The sequence below is a fragment of the Cavia porcellus genome, unplaced genomic scaffold (assembly GCF_034190915.1).
Source record: "Cavia porcellus strain 051 isolate PalLab524CR breed Dunkin Hartley unplaced genomic scaffold, mCavPor4.1 scaffold_26, whole genome shotgun sequence".
NCBI classification, from domain to species: Eukaryota; Metazoa; Chordata; class Mammalia; order Rodentia; family Caviidae; genus Cavia; species Cavia porcellus.
The window spans coordinates 44,211,535-44,231,461 of record NW_026947509.1 but is presented as its reverse complement, the minus strand read 5'-3'; the positions used below and the strand labels follow the sequence as shown (position 1 = coordinate 44,231,461).

General features: G+C 50.3%; 1 protein-coding gene across 8 annotated transcripts in view; it reads right to left on the bottom strand.

The window, feature by feature from the left end:
* Nrp2 (neuropilin 2) overlaps positions 1–19,927 on the bottom strand; it is a 107,887-nt gene that overhangs the window by 50,967 nt on the left and 36,993 nt on the right. For all 8 annotated transcript variants that reach the window (XM_013157539.3, XM_013157537.3, XM_005005760.4 and 5 more), the window contains exons 4-9: positions 18,840–19,070; positions 17,733–17,888; positions 16,032–16,201; positions 14,101–14,256; positions 2,741–2,885; positions 311–660 (exon numbers count right to left, since the gene is read on the bottom strand). In XM_013157539.3, coding sequence (XP_013012993.2) covers positions 311–660; positions 2,741–2,885; positions 14,101–14,256; positions 16,032–16,201; positions 17,733–17,888; positions 18,840–19,070 — 1,208 coding nt within the window. The remainder of the gene's footprint in view (positions 1–310; positions 661–2,740; positions 2,886–14,100; positions 14,257–16,031; positions 16,202–17,732; positions 17,889–18,839; positions 19,071–19,927) is intronic.

The following is a 19,927-nucleotide window of genomic DNA, read 5'->3' as shown; positions in this document are numbered from 1 at the left end:
TTTCTGAATCATGGCTGGACTCCTGGTAAACCTGTGACCCTGAATATGATCTCAAGTCTTAATTTTATCCTCTCTAGAATTGGAGTGACAAAAGGGTTGACCTTCTAGCAGTGCTTTGGGGGGCTGAAGGTCTAAATAAGGTACTGAGTACAAAGTTTGGCACTAAGCGGTCCCTTAGTGCATAGCTGTTTCACCGTGTCTCAGGAATTCCATGCGGCACAGCAAGATGGGAAATCAGCGCACCCAACTCCCTGAACCCAATTCAACCTCCCTGATGCAGGCAGCACCAGTGCCCTCCAGGCTGGCCTACCTTCGGCTGCTGGGTCCTGGGGTCGGGGATGTAATCCCAGTCATTGCCATTCAGGCTGTAGGAAACTTTGAACTTGCGCACGAATGCCCTGGCTTCCACTGCTGTGCTGCTGTCCCCTCCTCGGGCGCCCTGGATGATGACGCCTTTCACCATCTTGGGTGCACCCAGGTCCACCTGCAGCCACTCTTCGCCTGGCTGCGCCTGAGGGATCCGAGGGAACCAGCCAGAGCGGCTGCTGACCAGGCGAGCGGAGCTGGGGCTCCAGAGGTACTCCCGGGTGGAGGAGGCGGAGATCTGGGAATCGGGAATGAGGCCTGAGAGCATCCCCAGCATGTTGGAGCAGGGGGCATCTGCAGAGAAGGAGGGAAAACACGGGAGGTCGTGGCTGGCTCTATGGCCTGGAGCCCGCTCCTCGGTGGGATGTTGTGGGAAGAACTGGTTTCCTTGCAATATTTTCAGTACCATTTTGTTTGGAGTCTGAACTTGGACAGATTGTTGAATGCTGTGTGCCCCAGTCTCCCCATGTCTGAAGACTGAACTCTTGGGGGTTGTAGTGAGGATTTTGTTGGTTACCGTAGAGTGGCTCTGAGAACCGTGGCTGGCTCATGGGAGTAGCTAAGAGCTGTGAGCTGTTTATATTTATGGTGCTGACCGAGGACCCTGGGAGTGAGTGTGTGTGTGTGTGTGTGTGTGTGTGCCTTTCCCATGCACCAGTCCTCACTGACCCTTTTCAATGACAGTGAGTGCAGAGGAGCTGAGCTCAGCACTGTGATCAGGTAGACAGACAGTCTGCTGTGTCTTTCCTTCCATCTGAATTATCTCATCTCTTGGTTTTCCACAGGCTCCTCCTACTACTCCAAAAGCCCTTCCGCTCCATCATCCCTGGACCAACCTTTAGTCAACCCAAGGTACAAATGTCCTATGCTTAGAAAGGCTGTCCCCAAACTTGCAATTGTAGTACATTAGAGCCTTTCAGCTTGAACTAAATCCTGGCTAACTCGCCTTTGCTGGCCTGAAGGGGCAGGAAACTCCTCCAGGTAGGATGAGGCTGACCTGCTCCCCTGAGAGGGAAGTCAGGTCCCTCTTAAAGGTGCTGAAATAGGCACTGGGTGCTTAGAAAACACAGGAAGGGGTCCTGGCTCTGCCACCTCCTGGCTAGATGCTTTGGGCCAAGGTGTTAGCTCCTGAGCTGCGGTCCCTGCCGCAGTCCCTGCGCACGCTGCATTGCTAGGAAGAGCAGCACGATAACATACAGGAAAGGGGGAGAACACTGCAGACACTGTGGGCCTGGCACACCCTGGAGTCAGAGCCAGAGGACAGAAGGCGGATGGGTAGCGCGATGGGCATGGAAGGCCTTCCTGCAACAAAGCAGCAGAGCCCATGGGATGGGGTGGCTGGGCCACCCACAAAGGGCCAGCACTGGTTCAGGCACCAATGCCTCTGGTGCCAGCCTCCTAAGCCTCCACTCTGCTCTCACCTTCTCCAGGCAATGCTGCTGAATTTCGGCTCACACAGTATTGCCTTCCTGCCACACACATGCCTTGTCCTTGTTGCCTTAGTGCTAGCTGTGGCCACTGCCCAGTGAGTTCCCCTCCTGTCACTGGGTCGCGACTGTCTGCCCCACGCCCCGACTCAGCACCTCCCCAAGGAGTCCTCCTGAGCTCGTAGGCCATGTCAACTCTCTGTGATACACACAGCTTGGTGGCCCTCGGTTCCCGGGCAGTTAGCACAGTTTCGATTTATCAGTGTTTGCCTTCTGTCAAAAGTCTTCCTACCTGGCCCACGTGTCCACACAGTGGACCCTGTGTGTTTGTCATCGCATCCACGGGTCCATGCATAGCTCTTGGACCCCAAGGAGGCAGCAGAGAGAGCTATTTGAGAGCAAATGTTTTGGGCTCAGATCTGGCTCTACCACTTCCTAGCGAGCGGGATGACCCTGCCTTCTAACTCTTAGCTCTCTCATCTGTAAAAAGAGGAGGATAATCATGCTTGTTTCAGAGTCCTCATGAGGATAAAGATGACCCACCTGAGGTGAGATTGGAAGCTGGGATGTAGTTAGCAGATAATAAATTTTAGTTAGTAGAAATAGTAGATGCCTAGTGAAAGCATACTGGATAATCCCGGCTCTCTGGGAGAATGAGGCTGGAGGATCGAAGTTCATTCCCAGCTTGGGTAACTCAGTGACTTAACCAGCCCATCTCAAAGTGAAAAATACAAAAAGGGCTGGAGATGAGTTCAGTGCAAAGGCCCTGGGTTCCATTCCTTGTATTGAAAGGAAACAAAACAATGACAACAATAAACATACAGGACGAATGAAAGGGGAAGCCAGGTGGGACTCCAGTCCTCGAGCAGTCCTCCTGGGAGAACGCGGCTGCAATCCTGCCCTTTCTGGAACAGGAGCAGCTCCTGTCCAGGGGGTGCTCATCTCACCTGTGATCCGGCAGCCGAACAGCTCCAGGCGCAGGGCGATGCCTGCGTGCCAGCTCTGCGGGCGGATCCTGACGAACCTGGTCAGCAGCGGCGTGTGCAGCTTGTTGAAGACCACCTCGGAGGCGTCGCTATTGGCTTGGAACACCTGGAGACACATCAGAGAGTGTTACCGGGGCCTGCCAGGGCCCTCGTGTGTAGGGCAGGGATTCCAGCAGCCTTAGCAGGGACGGGAAAATTCTCTTGGGCTTTACTTCCCACAAGCTTAAAAAAAGAATCAGTGGTTTTGTTATTCTGCACTTTTTCAGAAGCACTGTGAAAAACATGTTAATTTCTCACACTGCTCCAACTTGAAAACAATGAATAGTCCTCCTAAACTGCTGGAGGGAGGGAAATTTTTGCCACTGGCCATTGGGCTGAGGACAAGCAAATGAAGAAGCCTTGGAAAAGAAAACATACCAGAAGCGAAGAAAGAGGGGGAAAAACAGAACACCCATTTAAAAGGACGTGTTATGTTTTAGAGCGCACAGACTGCTCCCCCTGTGTTGGACTTGACATCCCCCATCACTCCGGCAGGCAGAGAGGGCTATTTGCAGGCGTTTTTATAATCATAAAGTGCTTCACAATCACGTTTTGACTTTTATCTCTTTGAGTAAATTCACGTAGGCACTTCCCCCACTCCACGGCTAGCAGCAAGGTGGTGCAGGTACCACTCAGTCCCAGGCGCTGTGTCACGCAGCGCATCCCCAGTTCTCTCTGCCTGTTTTGGGGTCAGGGCTTCCATGGTCTCTCAGAGTCCTTTCCAGCTTCCTCTCTCACTGTCATCCCCACCCTGCAGTGAAATCCATCCCTGTCCCCAGCTGACCGAAATCCCTCTTACGGGAGAAAAAACTCGCTGGAGTAGTTTCTGATCCAGCATGGTAGGCGTGAATCCTAGCTTACCAGATGGTCCAAATCAATAGCTGCCATATGAACCTTATGCTTTGCTTGGTGCCCTCCATTAAAAAAAAATGAGAGCAAGTATACGCGAATTTCTCTTGATATCCATAATAAAGACAAAGGAAAAAACCAGCCATCATTTCTAAATCAAACAACCACCAAAGCATCAAAGACCCCTACGTAAGTCTGCTCACAGCCGACTCTGCCTTTATCCCTTGTTCATCGGAACCAAAGGCTTCTCACGCTGCCCACGCTACGCCTAACGTTTGGGACACTGGCCGGGCAGGGAGGAAAGGGGACACGGATATAGTCAAGTGTCTTTGAACCAGACAGATGTTCTCTACACACTACTCCCCTGACCCCTGAGAGAGAAGCATTGCTATCTCTGCTTTATGGATGAAGAAACTGAGGCTGGACCCTTGGCCTGAAGCTTGTGGTTTCTTTGGTTGACTTTTATCTCTTTTGACACATTTGCAGCATTTATGCGGATGGCTTGGAGGCACGGTGTGGGCAGCATGGAGGTAGATTTGCTGTCCACAGATGCCGTCTCAGGGTGCATTCCCAGTTCTACCACGGAAAGGGTAGAAAGGGTTTGGGCGACAGTGAGGAGCAGCAGAGCTGTGCAACCCTTCCTCCTCTGACTGTAGGTGCCGCACCTGGCAACTCCGATTAGCACAGACTGCAAGTTAGAGTCATTCATAGCACACTGGCTGCGGTGGGGGTAAAAGGCCCTGGGCATCACGTAGTCTGCAATCAAGTAAGGAAAAATGGTGTTCTGTATTCAGATGGTGTGCAAAACACAGGAGACAGGTGTACTCGGGCCCATCACTGTTAAATCACTGCTGTCTGTGCTAAGCCTCCCAAGGCTGGGCTGTGTCCCCCCAGCCCACACTGCTTGCTCCTCCTTGCTCCCTGGGGAGCAGCCTCACCAGATCCAAAGGGTCCCCTCTGCTGCCTTGCCAAGGGCAGACAGCAAAAGGAAAGGGCTCCCTTCCCCGCTTTCTGCTATGGAGGAGGAGTTAGAAGACCAGGTCATCGAGGGACAGAGGGAGGCCAGGGCACAGAGGGCATCAGTGCTGGGGCCGCACACCTGGGAGGAGGCCTAGGGGGAGACACTCAAACCTCCACGGCGCTCGTCCTGGAGAGGGTTGGCTTTGTCACTCCAGTTTCTTGCCTCCTTTGCACTAACAAAGGGCTCCCAGCTTTGAGGAAAGGGACAGAGGAATTGCACCGAAGGAAAAGAGACGAATCAGTCCTCCTGGAATCCAGCACGAGACAGAGGCTTCTGGTTTGTTTTGGCAAGGAAGAGACACATGTCGTGCTTTGCCGACTTTGGATGGGCGGTGAGAGTTGCAGGGGCCACCTCTGGACACTCCCTCCAGACCATGAGGGTGACTGTGAGTGTGGCCTCTGGCAGGCGACACTAAGGAGTTCCTATCGGGGAAAAGCTTTGTTTCCACACGGGTGTGTAATTGGAGAGCTGAGTGAATCTGAACTTGCTTATTACTGCTAATCCAAAGCGTACACGCCACGCTGGTACCATTTAGAAACACAGCACGCCTTAATATCCAATTTTATCTTATCTGACCTCTTCATTTCTCAGCCTTGACAGAACCCTTTCTTTTTCTTTCCCCTTAAGGAACCGACTACACAGCTGGGCCACCCTTGGGAGGGGGCTGGGAGATCCCTGCAGGGAGAGGCTGGTCTGCCCAGACCTGAGGCCTTGGGCTTTGAGCAAAGGTGCTCGGTCTCCGACCACAGGGGTGCCTGTCACGGAAGACCCAATTGCGGCGCCCTCTCCAGGCGTCTGCCCGCAGTTCATGCCGATGTTCCGCTTTGCTCACTCTCCTCCCACCTCGGGATCAATAGAGACCCTTCAAAACTTGGCTTCGAGCTGTTCCTCGTGTTTCTGAGTCTAGCTCCTCGCGGATTTCTAGTTTGCACTTGACCTTGTGTTCAGCCTGCCGTTGGTGCCATGTACTCTCTGCTGAACGGACAAAACCTTTCTCAGAATTTCCATGCGGCTTCGGCTCTGAGTGCAGCAGAGTGGACCAAAGCCAACCCCAGCGCACCCAACCCCCACTGAATCCGCAGCCAGGAGCTGGGCTCTGCTGATCGTTAGCTCATACAGTGGGCAAACACCTCTACCTCCCTCAGTGCCAACCGACCACGTGAACCCATCTGCCCCCTCTGGCTTCCCCAATCTCTTTGCACCAGTGTCCGCGTTATATCATATGCGCTGCTGAAGCGACCGCAAGCTTTTATAAAAGGAAATGTTAGTGACCTGTTGCCCCTCGCGCCCTTAAGTGCTCTTGTCAGCAAGGGCTGCGGATTTGTAATACACTTCAGCTAGAGCCTGCAGTGCGCGGGGAGGCCCATTCACAGAGAACACACCTTGTTACATTGGCTCGATAACAGTTCAAATTATTAATAAGCGGGAGTAATGAATAACATCACCTCAGACCTCACAGATGGTCTTTCACCCAAAGATATCAAACTGCAGTTTATGAAAATCCATTTTAATGAAATATTCAGTGGTTTCTATTTCTCCTGACCCAATCAGTTTACAAGAGCTCTATTTTTCTCCCTGCATTCCCCTATTTATAGATGGTAAATGCGATCATGTATTATACATCTTTATGACTTTCTCGATGCTTCTGTGGTCTTAGAATCACCTTTCATATGTTTTCTGATCAAATTCCCTGAGATGGAATCTTGGCTTCTGGTCTAGGCGATGCAAGGTAAGGGGTTATATGCACGGGAAACCCTGCCAGGAAGTTGGCTTTATTCTCTCTTCTTTGCCAACTCACTGAATGACTACAGGCAAATCAATAAACCTTAGATACTTCGGCTTCTCCTTCAGGAAAATAAAGTTGATAATCAGGTTGCAGAGATACAAGTTTACCAGCTTTCTCTGCTGGCTCCACTACCTATACAAGAGCCAGCTAGAATAGACACCAAGTCATGAGTAACAAATGGGCCTTTAGTCAGGAGAGTTCAGTTCAGAAGCAACAGACTCCAAAGGCCCACCTTGAGCCCAAACACTTTCAGCCTGTATCTCTGCAGTGAGATGTGCACAAAACTCAGAAAACCAGCAGATTACTGACATATATTAAACACGGGGAGGCATACATCAAAAACGATGACTGAATTTTAACACCTGCATTAAAAGCTGGAAATTGGAGAGGATATACCTTTTTATGCATCTTTAAAATGATACTAATATCAATTTACTACCCAAAAGAGAACAAAGAGCAGGTTTGAGCTGATCCCATCTTTCTGGGGATAGTGGTGATCATGTACTTTATCAAAGTGTGTGTGCATATGTATTTCTTTAAAAAGAAGCTATGTCGTACAAAAGATTTCTTCAAATGCATCTCTCTAAACCAAGCTGCAAAAACAATTCAGGGCACACAGTGATTTGGATAATCCATTTGGTCCCTCACTGAATTTTGAACATAATCCAACAATTTCCAATTGATTCTCAAACCTTTGTTTTATTTTTAGGAAGACAGAATCCAAACTCCAGCAGCGTTCCATGGATTTTCTGATTTGCACCTCTGGGGGTGGGGGACACCTGATACCCCAGTTTGGTCATTTTCTATCCCCAGCCCCAAAGGGATCATTGTTGCATTGCCTAAGTCCATGGGTTGACAGGATAGACCATGCAGACTGTGCTAAACGGTGTGAAATAAACATGCAAGATAAGAAATGCCTAGCGAGCCAGCATTGCTGATGTTTCTTGAGGTCATCTTTACCCCTTTGCACCAGGTTTTGTTGCAGCCACCTCTCCTTTGCTGAGCTCTCCTTATGTCTTTGAAGAACACAAGGACTCTGCCCCTGGGTGGGGGAATTTCTGCCTAGCCTCAGCTCCTTTCCTGTCCCCTGTTAATCTTTGCTATCATTATCTAGGTGTCCAAAGCAGCTACATGTCATGTCTCTGCCCTTGGAGCAGACACACTGCACAGCGCCAGCCACACATGGCTGTTTAACCCCCCTAACTGGTGAGGGCCCTTGGGTGGGAACCAGGCCTCACCTCCATGCACTGCCTGATTTCAGCAGGGCTTCCACATTCTGCCTGCCCCTCTACTGCCTGTGATGTGACCCACTGTTTACTTTTGCCTTGCTTTAAATATCTGAACTCCCTAGCTCCAGGGACTGCGAAGAAAGCAGGAAAAATTTTCAAACACAACCCTGTGCCAGAGCCCTGAGGTAGAAATTGTACATGAGATGTTATTCACCTTTTTTTAAAAAAAATATTGCTCTCTACTAATAAATGTTTCATTGCATCCAAACTTCTCCTTTGCAATCCACCTGGCACAGACAGTCGCGGTGGAGGAGGAGGAGGAGAAAGAGGAGGAGGAGGAGGAGAAGGAGGAAGAAGAGAACAAAGCAGGTGAACAGGGAGGGTGGTGGGGACGGTGAGCAGAAACTGGGGAGCCACTGTCACAGTGTGGAAACGCCTCTCAGTGACAACCACCCCGCCTCGTCCTGGTGCAGCACCAACAGCCTGTCCTCCCTCCCACCCCTTCCTACCTGTCCTCTCCAACCAGCCGTGGGGTCTGCACATAAAAATAAATTGTTAATCAATGCATGCCGCCCTGTTTAATTAATTTGTTATGCCACACAGGCAAGGTGGGGGCTGGGGGCTGTTGTACAAGGAGAAAACAATGTTGAGGTAACGGGCTTTTCTCCCTCCCTGCTTGTAAATCATGGTCCTGACACTTCTTGCTTAAAACTGCCCTTTAAAGACTATAAAAATTTTTTTTTAAAGAAAGCTGCTTTCATTCTGTAAATGTGAGAATTTAGCTAGATAGAATGGAAGTGGTGTGTGTGTGTGTGTGTGTGTGTGTGTGTGTGTGTGTGTGTGTAAGGAATGGGGGAAGAGAGAGGCTAAGGGGGGGTAGGGATGGGGTAAGGCAAAGCGCCCCCTAACTAGCCAATGCTGGTCCATGACTCTGCTGACCTCTGCTCTCCTCCATTACTTTAGGGCTGTTTTTGCCATCAGACAGAGGAGCCTGTGGCCCTTCCTGGGAGAGGAGCTGGGTGGGGCGCGCATCCCCATCTGGAGCGCCTGGTGGGCTGCTAGATTTAATGCAGGATTATGTTACCCCGTGGAGACGCGGAGCCCTGGAACACAGCCTACTAACAGGATTAGGGTTTCAGGATTTGAGACAGGAAAGCATCAGGGGAAGAGGGCAGCTCAGGGACCAGGGCTGGAGAGGGGCAGGCTGGGTAGGACGGGGCTTCACAGCAGTGAGCAGGAGGACAGGGACCAGCCACATCCTCCAGAGAAGCTGGAGGAAAAAACAAGGGCCTCCCGCCCACACATCTCCCTAACACTGATGCTTGGAGGTTTTTTTTTAAAAAACACGGTGCTTCTATCTCTCAACTGGGCAGGAGAGAGCCACAAAACAGGCAATAAGGGTCTGCAGTGTTTTTGTTGCCCACATGTGTCATCTGGGTGAAGACTCACCAACGGCAGGGCAGGGACAGGCGGCAGCAGAGAGTGTGACAATCACTACACGAGGCTGTCTCTTGGTTCACTGGGAAATGAGACACCAAGCAGAACCCTAGCCCTGTACTCCAGGTTCTTCTCAGCTACAGCTGAGAGGATGCAGGTAAACTGAGGCACTGGAACTTGGAAAGGCCTGAGCCCTCTTCAGAGCGTACACAACCACAGTTAGACAATGTGATCGCAGCTGAAGGCCGACCCCTCTACCTGCACCTCTGGGCTCAATTTTACACAACAAACAACATGACTGTCACGTAAAGAAGGAGGGCAAGCCAGGCACCGCCAGGAGGTCCGAGAAAAGTTCTTTTGGAAAACCTGAATGATCAATTGGAGGAATAAATGCATCCTTCAAAGAATGAGGCTCGGATGGAGGGCATTTGTCGAAGGCAGCTTGCGTGCAGCCCATGGGAGGTCTGGAAGACTTAGTCCCTGCGTGGCCTCTGGTTTAAGTGAGGCAGGTGAGCGTGCCACAGAGGTCTGCCCATGGAAGAGCTCTGTGGGTGTGATGTCCCGGCTGCCTCTGCAGAGGCTTCCGTCCTCTGATCTCCAGGTACTCTGCGGGGAAGGAATCACCGAGGCCAGGACTGGGAAGGAAAATGTCCCAGAGAATGCTGGGCTCTGAAGGGCTGAAGGAGACGGTGCGTTCTTCTAACCGTGGCCAGCTAAGGCAGAGAGTTGGTTTTCAGACGCGATGCTCTCCTCCCAAGTCTCTGATTTTAAAGTGATTTGTCTTAATTTAGAAAATAAATATAGGACAGCAGCATTTTGAAGTGGGGTGCTTATTTGTTTTGGAGGGTTGTGGCCAAATCAAACAAATAGCATCTTCTTTTAACTCTCTATCCCCAAGACAGCTGTGGTGCCCCACCACTGTGCCAAGCCCAGAGTGTAAAGCCATGCAGGCCCAGCACCAGGCCCTCCGGGCCTCCTCTGGAACCTGGGCCCTCGGGAACATGGTCACCTCTGGGCCTGAGAGCAGCGGCCAAGAAGCCCATTTCCCTCAGGCTGCAAGATGAGAAGCAAGGCCCAGGTGGCCTGCTGAGACGCCTTGATTTCACCGTCCCTGGCAAGCTGCTGGGTCTCTGAGACTTTCTGCTCCACAGCCTGTGAAATTCTGGAGTAGTAAGTCAGCAGGAGAGTGGCCCCGGAGCCCCTTGGAGGGCATCACCCTTAACACGATGAGCTTAAAGCAGAGATGGTGAACCCCTCAGAGCTTTCAGTAACCCCAACTGCCCAGGGTGGCATGCACGTCCTAGGTTAACCTCTACTGGCTCCGAGCGCTCCTGGCACTTAGGATGGCGTGATTCTGAAAGCTCACAGCCACAGGTCTTTTCTCCAGTCTCACCCTTCCATCCACAATCTGTCCAGCAGGGTGCACAGATGCTCCCTTTATCCCTAAATTCTTTCCAAATAGACTCAAGAGCAGCTCAGAACCCCATGACTAAGAGCAAGGTAACCCGAGCTATGGCAGTGAAAGAGCTGCCCACACTGACCAAATAAGGAAGAATTCTGCTTACACTTGTAAGGGGAATAGACTGAATCTCACTACCACGACACTAGTCCCATCCCACTCCTCAGGCAGACTCTCCTGCCCATGCGGCCTCAGGGCACTGGAATCTCAGGGAACAATGTAGGACCTTGACAGGGCCTGGGAGTCTCGGAGTTCTTCCACGCACCCCTCAGGCTGTAGGTGCACAACTGTGCCTAAAATTGCACACGTATACAGGAGCCTTCTACCACTGCACTGACCACAGTATGTCTATGTCTATGTCTGTGTCTGTGTCTGGGGTGTTACTCATGCAGCTGGTAAAAACCCAAGCAGCAGTTTTTGCTGTGGTTTCTGAAGAATTCCATGTGAAGCAGTTTGTATAATGGAAGGGCACACATGGGTTGGAAATGGGTTCCATCAAGGGATGAGTGTTCAGTCTTGTGGTTAAGCCATAAATATGGACAAGGAGGACCCACTCTGTATGAAAATCACAGGTTTCCTATTTGTGCACGTGGAACTACAGAAGGATTCAAGGATGTGCTGTGCATATTTTGCCAGAGGGATGCTTACAATCCCTAACCACGGCTGGGTTGACTTTCCCACAGGCAAACTCACAAGTATCTGGTGGTTGGAAAGCGACTGAGAAGGAAGGAGGCTGGAGAAGAATTTCTTAGTTTTTCCCTACTTCCCGGTAGCAAGAAGAAAGTCATTTCCCCACAGAGTCAGACCTCGCCTTGCCCAGCATGGGTCCAAATTGCAAATAATGTTTGCAAGGATACAGCACAGCCATTCGCCACCACCTTGTGTGCTCATTAATCTTGTTTTTCTCTGATTTCCCCCCCTCCCTTGTCTCTGATGTGCTGCACTGGTGTAGACAGTGACTAGGGAATTGAAATTAAGTTTCCGAATCTCAGCCCCAAATGCCACAATCCTCCCTTCCCTCCCTGTGCGCTGGGAAGAAGTTTGCAAATCTTCGGAGCTGGCTGCCGAGCTGCTGCATGGCTTTCTGCTCTGCTTTTTTTTTTTTTTTTTTTTTTGAGGTCCCGCCATCTGAATTTTGCTTTCAAGCCCACCACTGAGCACCCGTTAGCCTGGCACAGTGCCCAGTGTCCAGAGGCCACAAAGAGAAAGTCAGTGGTAACAGCAGCATGGATGAAGCCTTCTCCCACTGCCCAAGGGCTCCTCTCATCCTGCCTCCCGCTTCGTGGCACCAAATCAAACTGCGGTAGACTTGACAAATCTATTTGGCATGGTTCACTCAACTATTTCAACCCCAGCAGCCTGGAGAACTATGCAGACACACCAAGAACAGTGTGGAGCCTGCACATTAAACACAGATATCTGGGGGAGATCTGCTAATGAATGGGCGGCTAGGAGCACCCTCGCGGGGGAGGATGGGCCAGGCCGCTGGCTGCCCGCGCATGCGCAGTGGGTAAGGGAGTCGAGGAGCGGGGTGATGCCTACCTATTAAGTAGCTGGAGGATGCATTTCTAATGGGGGCTTTGCCTCTGCCTTGCCTCCTTTCTTTGGGGAAGACTAATACACTAAAACCAAAAGGACTACAAGTTACCCAGTTGGTTACTTGGGAAAAGAAATGGAACCAAGAGTGGGAGGAGGAGCAAAGAGAGGGGATGTTTTCAGCAGGAAGAGTGGACAAGGACGACGCTGAATACCAGAGCTAAATTCAGTCCCAGGAACATCTTCCCTGCAGAAGGGATCCAGGGATAAAGCCAGAGAGGACGGCTTTTGCCTAAATGTGCAGTGCTAAGGTATTTCCAAAAGCAGATTTCCTACAAATGGTGTTTTAAATAGCATCCCAGTCCATCTGTGTGCTTTTAAAATCGGCTTATGCTACAGTATCCCTCCGGCCAGGGCTGCTTAGTCATCGAGCCTGGATAGGGAGACGTCAGGTGAGCTTCATGCCTCTCCCCAGGGCCGCTCCGGCTCAGTGGCTGGCACAGGCCCCTTGCTGAGCTTCTGGGTCCTGCTGGTTTCTTATCAGAAAGCTGGGAGTGAAGGTACGAGCAGGGTGGAACGAGGACACTCAGTCCTGGACCCCCCTCCCCATTCTGCCTGCCATTCCCCACCGATGCCTGGCAAACCCTCCTGAAACTGGGACCATGGGAAACCAGACCGGGCCACATGGCAAGGTCGGGGTGTCACTGCTAAGTTCCTACCTCACTTTTCCTATAGAAAATGGGGAGAGAGAGAGAGAGAGAGAGAGAGAGAGAGAGAGCGAGAGAGAGGTGGGGGAGACCTGGTAATTGCTAGAAACCACAATTTTCACATGAATGTTGCCATGTTACTATGGCGATTTTAATTTTTAAGAAAACCCACTCCTTTAAAAACGCACATTTCCTGAGGAAGACTGCCAACATTAAAGTTCAGGATTTTCTGGGTCTAAGGCTTCCAGCTGTACCAGTAGTCGTAGAGCAATCTGCCTTGGGACAGTGACAGAAGCTGAGCAGATTCCCTTCTGTGAACTCTCTTTGACCACATGCGCCTTAGTCTGTTAATTCAGAACTGGGCAGCCAAGGCCTGGTGGAACCGTAGCACTAAGAGGAAGAGACCCTTCTGCTCACCTGCAGTGCCCTTCCCAGGAAGGATGAGCAGCCCCTGGGAAGCCCCCGGACACCACACACCTTCCTAAGCCAAGACTCGGCCACAGTCTACAGGGGCCACCACAGCCCCCAGCCCCACCTAGGTGATGACACACTAGTTGCTTCCCACAAGGCTTCTTTATGCCTGGTGCCTGGTGCACCAGCACACAGGATGAGCTGAGTACCAGTCACTTGTCAATGTATCTATCCACAGACCAGGAGCTGCAGACGCCAAGGGCAAGCAGCCGAGAACTCAACACCTCGCTGCTAGGCATGATTGCTGGTGATTACTGGTTCAGATCCCAGCACTGACGAACTGAAGATTGCCTCATTATTTACTGTGCTCTTTTTTTTCTCTGAGACATTGTGATTCCCTCTCAGGATTTGTGCCCTTTCATTTCCAGACCTCAGTAACTCCTGAACTGCAGCTTCATGTGGTTTTCTGATTGTTAACCCAGCATGGGGAAAGGACTCAGGCCATAAATGCTCAATGAGTCCTGTGTGGGAAGAAGACATGAACAGGGAACACATTTTCCCCTTCACTGATAGTCTGAGAGCTCTCTGCAAGGTCTCTCTTTCTCCCCCCCCACCCCACCCCTCTGCTATGTAACAGCAGTCAGACTGTAAGTGAAATGGTGTTTTCCAATTGCTCCAGCATAACAGAGAAGATTTTCAGGGTCAGCATGTCCCTGGCCTCCTTCGACTATTTGAGCCTCAGTAAACAAGGCCTTCTCCCTTTCCTGTGTGGGACCAACTTGAATCTCCCACTGTCTCACCCCTCTGCCCCTTTCCGGCTTGCCTCGGAGGGTTGAGAATGCTTTACCTTGTGGTTCTTGCCATGGCGGTACACCATCCAGTCTTCACCATTAGTGCTGACCTCTAGCTTGTAAGACTTGACGTAGTAGCCATTCTGAGTTTCCCTGGAAATTGCACCCTGAGTTGCAATGGCCGTGAGCATCGTAAGAAAGTGTAGGTCCACCTGAGAAGAGAGGAGGGGGAAGAGTAAGGGGACTATACTCTCAACAGGGGGCAGCATCTGGCACTTTTCTACAAAGGACACCATTGTCACACTTCGATCACAATCTGGTCTGTGATTCATGAGATGTACTGGTAATTAGTATCGGTCTGCAATTCCACTGCACAATTAAACTCAACTCACTCAACATTAAATTGCACACTTTGAAAATCTAACTTCATTATTTTCCTTTCTTTTTCCTGTTTTACAAATCTGAATGGCCCGTATTCAGTTTCTCCCAACCCTGAGCATCTTGAATTTGATCCTTCCTTATTAAACTATGGCCTGTCTTGGGCTGAGAAGGCAGATGCTGTTCTAAAGCAGCAATGAATAGCTAAATCCACTCTGCTCCAATCCAGTCTAATTCAATCCAATTCACTTGTGATGCCCTGGTGCAAAAGTCACAGCTCATCGCTGCCTCCCATTCCCATGCTCCCTCATGCCATTGTGTCTTTAGTTGCTCAGGTCACCAAAGGGTCAAAGGGCGAGTGGAGTCTGCCCAAGCAATTAGGCTTATGCACCAAGTCCTGACCTTTTGGACTCCAGGGAGGATGACCAAAATTTTGAGGCACCTCCTTTTTCACCGTGCAAACCCATTCAGAAATTGCTGGATGTTTTTTCTTCGCTGGCAGTCTCCATGTGGCCCAACTTTGGCCTTGTGTATGGGGGAAACTCAGTGTGGCAGGCTTGCAGTGTGGCTTGCACTCACACAGCACCACGAGACGTTCAAAGGTGATGTGCAGTGCCCTCTACATGACTGAGAAACAGGTGGGTGGCAATAGGAAGAGCATGTGATTAAGGGCCAAAATTAAAGAGTGTAATTAATGGGCTGTCAATGACAAGGGAGAACTTTCTGGAAGCTTCAAGAGATGAAAGAATTTCTGGAGAGGCAGAGAGGAGAGACAGTGACAGATGGCCTTAGGGGTGTGTTGTTGGGGATTCCCCGGCTCCTGGAGTTCCTGAGTGATCTTTCTCCCTGTCCAACACTCTGCTTCTTAAAGCAGAGGTCACCATGTCACAGCAGAGCTGTGACTGGCTTGTTGGGGGTTTGCATGGCTGTCTGTGTGTCAGGAAAGCAGATATTGCTCTGGTCTGGGGACCAGTAGTTTGTTTTTCCCAGGGGATGAGAAGTGGTCCCGTCTACAGCATGGGAAGATTACTCAACAGGAGCTGCAAGACTTGTTCAGAGGGAAAGCAAACAATAGTCTGAAGAGACGCAGCAGAGCATCTGGGCAACTGCAGTTTCCCTCCCCATGGTGACATTTTCCCATGTGTTCTCCTGATAGCTGTGTGCAAAACCTTCCTGGCAAGGCTCCCTCCAGAAAGCGAAGACCAGGAGAAGCTGCCATGTTCAGCTGCCACCACAAGCCTACCCTCAGGAAAACGCTCCCCCAGGTCTCTGCCGCCCCTCCTGCACTGAGAAGGAGGGGGATCAGCCACCATATAGGAATATTCCTTGGATGCTGATAGGGCAAACAGTATCCTGACACAGGCCCGTTCATTCATCAGCATGACAGCCCATGCCCTGCTCCTTGGTTTACCCTGGCACACAGCACACTGCCCAGCACAGTCTTTTCGTGCCTGGTACACATACTTGTGAGGATGATGAATGATTGAATAGCGTTCTCAAGTGTGCCGTGTTTGTTCTCCTTGTGTGCTTTGTGTGTTCTAGTCAAGGGGCACTCTGCTGGCCCATCAGCACACATGCTCTGCATACCCTCAGCTGTCTGAGGAAGTACCTGGAGATACTCCTTGTTGGAATCCAAGTTGGGGGTCCAGCCATTGTCTTCACCGTGGAGCCGGCTTTGCTGAGGGGTCCACCTCCCATCGGAGTAGGTGGAGGAGGCGCTGATCTGCTCATTGGCAATCCGGCCAGACTCCATTCCCAGGGGGACATTGCACTGAAAGTCTGGGGAGTAGGGAAGGTCAAAGGCAGAGTTAGGGGGTTTGGCCTCAGCCCCGCCCTGCTCTGCTTCCTTCTGGGGACAAGTCCTTGCAGGCACTGCTTTATCTAAAAGACTAATTATTGGCTCACAGTTTAAAAGCAACCTCAGTGACTCAGAGCTTGACAACCCCTCTGGGTCTGAAAGAAACTAAATTGGCCCTAAAAGAAATTAGATGATGGATAAATAAGAATCGTCATACAAATTAAAAATACAATCTAAAACACAGGAACTGGTATCCCTGCAGGCTACGGATGCTCTCATAGACCAGCTGTGCGGTGGCTGCTCCATAGGTAGATGTCTGATAGACCTGTGGCAATCTGGGTGGGCTGCTCAGCCGTGGTGAGATGGTGTTTTACCCATAAACACCCCAAGGCACCTTTCATCTTCCTTTCACCCAACTGTCTCATGAGTTCTGGCACATGACACAGACATTACAAAGCATAAACACTTGACTCCAGGAGACCTCTCGGAAGCATACCCATGTCACTCTCTGTCCCCGGGACCCCCTGCCTGAGCAAATAGACCCAGCAGTGGCTCACTCTGGCCTTAGTGCCAGCTGCTAACCTGCTGTACTTCCCTGGATGCTGCACAGACTGGTCCGTATTTATGTATGCATGGTCTCATACAGACCAGCAGCTTTTCCCCCAGCATCAGATTGGCTCTTTGACTCTGGGGCTAGCCATTTGCAGAGTCTGCTACAAATCTGTCGTACTAATTTTTGATTTTGTTTTAAAATCACACAACTTCCATGAAAACGCAAAAGCTAAACCCAGGGCAGAACTGAGAGTGTTTACTGCAGGTCTGGCTGTGGTATCTATAGTTAAAATCTGCAGTGAGCTGTCCACAGCTGTGGTAGGATTTCCTCAGCTCTCAAGATCCCTAAAGTGCTTCTTTTTTCCTTAAAGGGGTCCCTGGGCTTCTGAACAGAAATGGCAGCACAGGGCCAGGAGCAGCAGATCTGAAGACACAGCTCAGGGCCAGAGGTTCAAGACTTACACTGCAAGCTCCGTGGTGGCGGGGGCCCAGAGCACGTTTTTAATAATGCTTCACACAATGCCTGGTCTTTAGTAGAAGCTCCCAAAGTTCAAGTAGTTGTACCGACTGGTCAAGGCAAGTCAACCCAAAGCCAGAGACATTTAACATCAAAATATGGGGGGTTGGGGGGAGGGGAGGCTTTAAAATGGCTCAGATTTGTGACATTGGCCTCTGAGGCCCGGAGAGGGAGAAAAACAGTCCCAGATTCAAACATCTTAGATCCTAACTATTCCCTTTCACATTCACAGCTGAGGGAACTGAGACTTGGATGGCTGTGAGGCTTTGCTGGGAATAACTCATTCTTGGAATATGTGTATACATACTCTGCCTGTTAAGAGGCTGTGGCTCTCATTCCTTGAGCTCAGATGCCACAGCTACCTCTCGGGGGCTCCATTTGCATCTCCCTAGAGGTCCACTGTTACACCCACGTGGCTCTAATGCCCCCATCTGCTGACTCACTCTCCAGGGGTTCTTGGTGCACCAGGTAGTAACGTGCAGAGAAGCCATCCTTAGCCACTGCCATGTCCGTGTGAAAGGTCAGAGACAGGATCCCGGTCGATGAGCGGAGTTCAGAGGGGGTCTTAGTCCCACAGTACTTGCCAATCAGGGGGCCAACTGGACAGGCAAGACAAAGAGGAAACAGAAACTTGATTTTCAATGCAGTCTCCCCTCCCATCAATGTGCCATCCCATCTCTTTGCACGCATGGACATAACAACCAAAGATGTGCTTTAGGAACAATGCCTAGTGGTTTTCCTGCACATTAAAAAGTACTTTGATGAGCTGGCTTCATTCTGTTCTCACAGCCCTGGGAGAAAGCTATCATTACAATACCCATCCTTCAGAAGAAGAAATTGAATTCCAGAGGGGTTATGATGTGATATTTCCTTGTTCGCACTGCTAGGAAATAGCAGAGTGGGACCCAAACCTTAGCTTCCTGATTAAATTGTATGCTTTTCCCAGGACACGAAATTGTTCTTGCTTAGTTAGCAAGTCTCCCTTCGACTGGAAAATCCTTAGAATAACTACAAAAACGAACAATTTGTTTCCTTTCCAATACTGGCTATACCCAAGAACCGGGATGGTCGTCACCTGTGATTTTCAGGCTTCTTGTGGCTTGGAGTGATACAACTTTTAGCACCTAATACTACGTTAATAAGAATGTTCTAGTAATAACGACGGTGACATGAGCCAGTGAACACAGCTGAGGCAAAGAGAGGTGGCTCGTAGCTTTCCAAGGCTGCACAAGACAGGAGCCCAGCCTGTCTGGCTTGAGAGTCCTTCTAGGGGATTTTACAGTTTGGCCATGGAGTCACTTTCTATCCTGACAACTTGGTGTGAAAAAAGATACCACCCAAAGGACTTTCCCATCTTCTCAGCCTAAAGAGAATATTTCCAAAAAACAAGACCACCTTTCTGTAATTTCTCTCAGGCCAATCCTTGGAGAAAAAAAGAGAAAGTCATTATGCTCCCATGAGGGCTTTCATTCTCCTTTCTTGTAATTACTAAAGCAGCTCACAGACAAAGGCCAAGCAACTAAGTGCTTCGTGACAGTGACGTCACTCACCATGTGGAATGCCATCCCAGATGTCCAGCCAATCATATTTGCAGTCCCCTTCTCCCACCTGCAGAGGGTCATGCTCCAGGTCAAAGGTCAGGAACTGCAGGATGATCTCCATCTTGGGTTTGGCCAGGATGGTAAAGGTACAGTCCAAGTTATGGGGGTACTTTTCAGGAAACCCCGGAGATTCGATGGTCCCATTGGGGCTGGTAAAGTTTTTAGAACAATCTTCAGAGCCTGTGTATCAAACAGAACTGCAATATTAGGAAGGAGAGGGTTTTCTTTGCTGCCCCTGTTGCATGGGTTATTTAAATGTTTAGATCCAAATCCCCCTACTCATGAAGTTTCTGTTTTACCCAAGGGTCCTTGCAGTAAAGTAAATACTCTCCTTAGCTACATTTCAAGGCCTCTGTTTAGGACAGAAGTTAGTGAGGTGGCTGCAGGCTTGCTCTTAGAGTAAGAGCAGCATTAGAAGAGCAGGGGAATAGGAGAGTAGAGAGGAGAGAGAAACGGGAGAGAGGAGAGAGAAGAGAGGAGAGAAAGAGAGAGAGAGGGGAGTGGTCTTGCAAAGAGGAACAGAGTCTTCTTTCTCAATTACTCAGCTGCTCTCTCCAGAAATGTAAATTATTTCAATCCTTAAGGAAGGCTTGCTGGTTGCCAGCAGGGAAACAATGTTACCCCTTATTTATTGCTGACCTCAACACTAGCCCCCATTGTACCACAGCCAGCCAAGTGGCCCTTCTCCCCTCAAGACCCAAGGTGCCTCAGGGGAGGGGCAAAGGGGAGCTCGGGTCTCATTCAAGTCATGACTGTATTAAAACGAGCAGCTCTGTAATCGCCAGACAATTAACAATCGACGTTTTTAGCCGGTGATCACAGTGGGGTGCCGAGGATGTTAAAGGCCGCTGCTCCGGCAGCAAGTTTGGAAAAATGTAGTAGCGCACTGACATTTGGAAGGCTTTGGGTTCCTCTGTGGTGGGGATGGCCTTGTTTCTCTCCTAAGCTCTGTGTCTACTTTCTAGGGACGCGTAGGGGCGTTCTGATTAAATTCGGCCACATTCGCAGCCTGGGGCAAGCTTGGACCACAGCAGGCT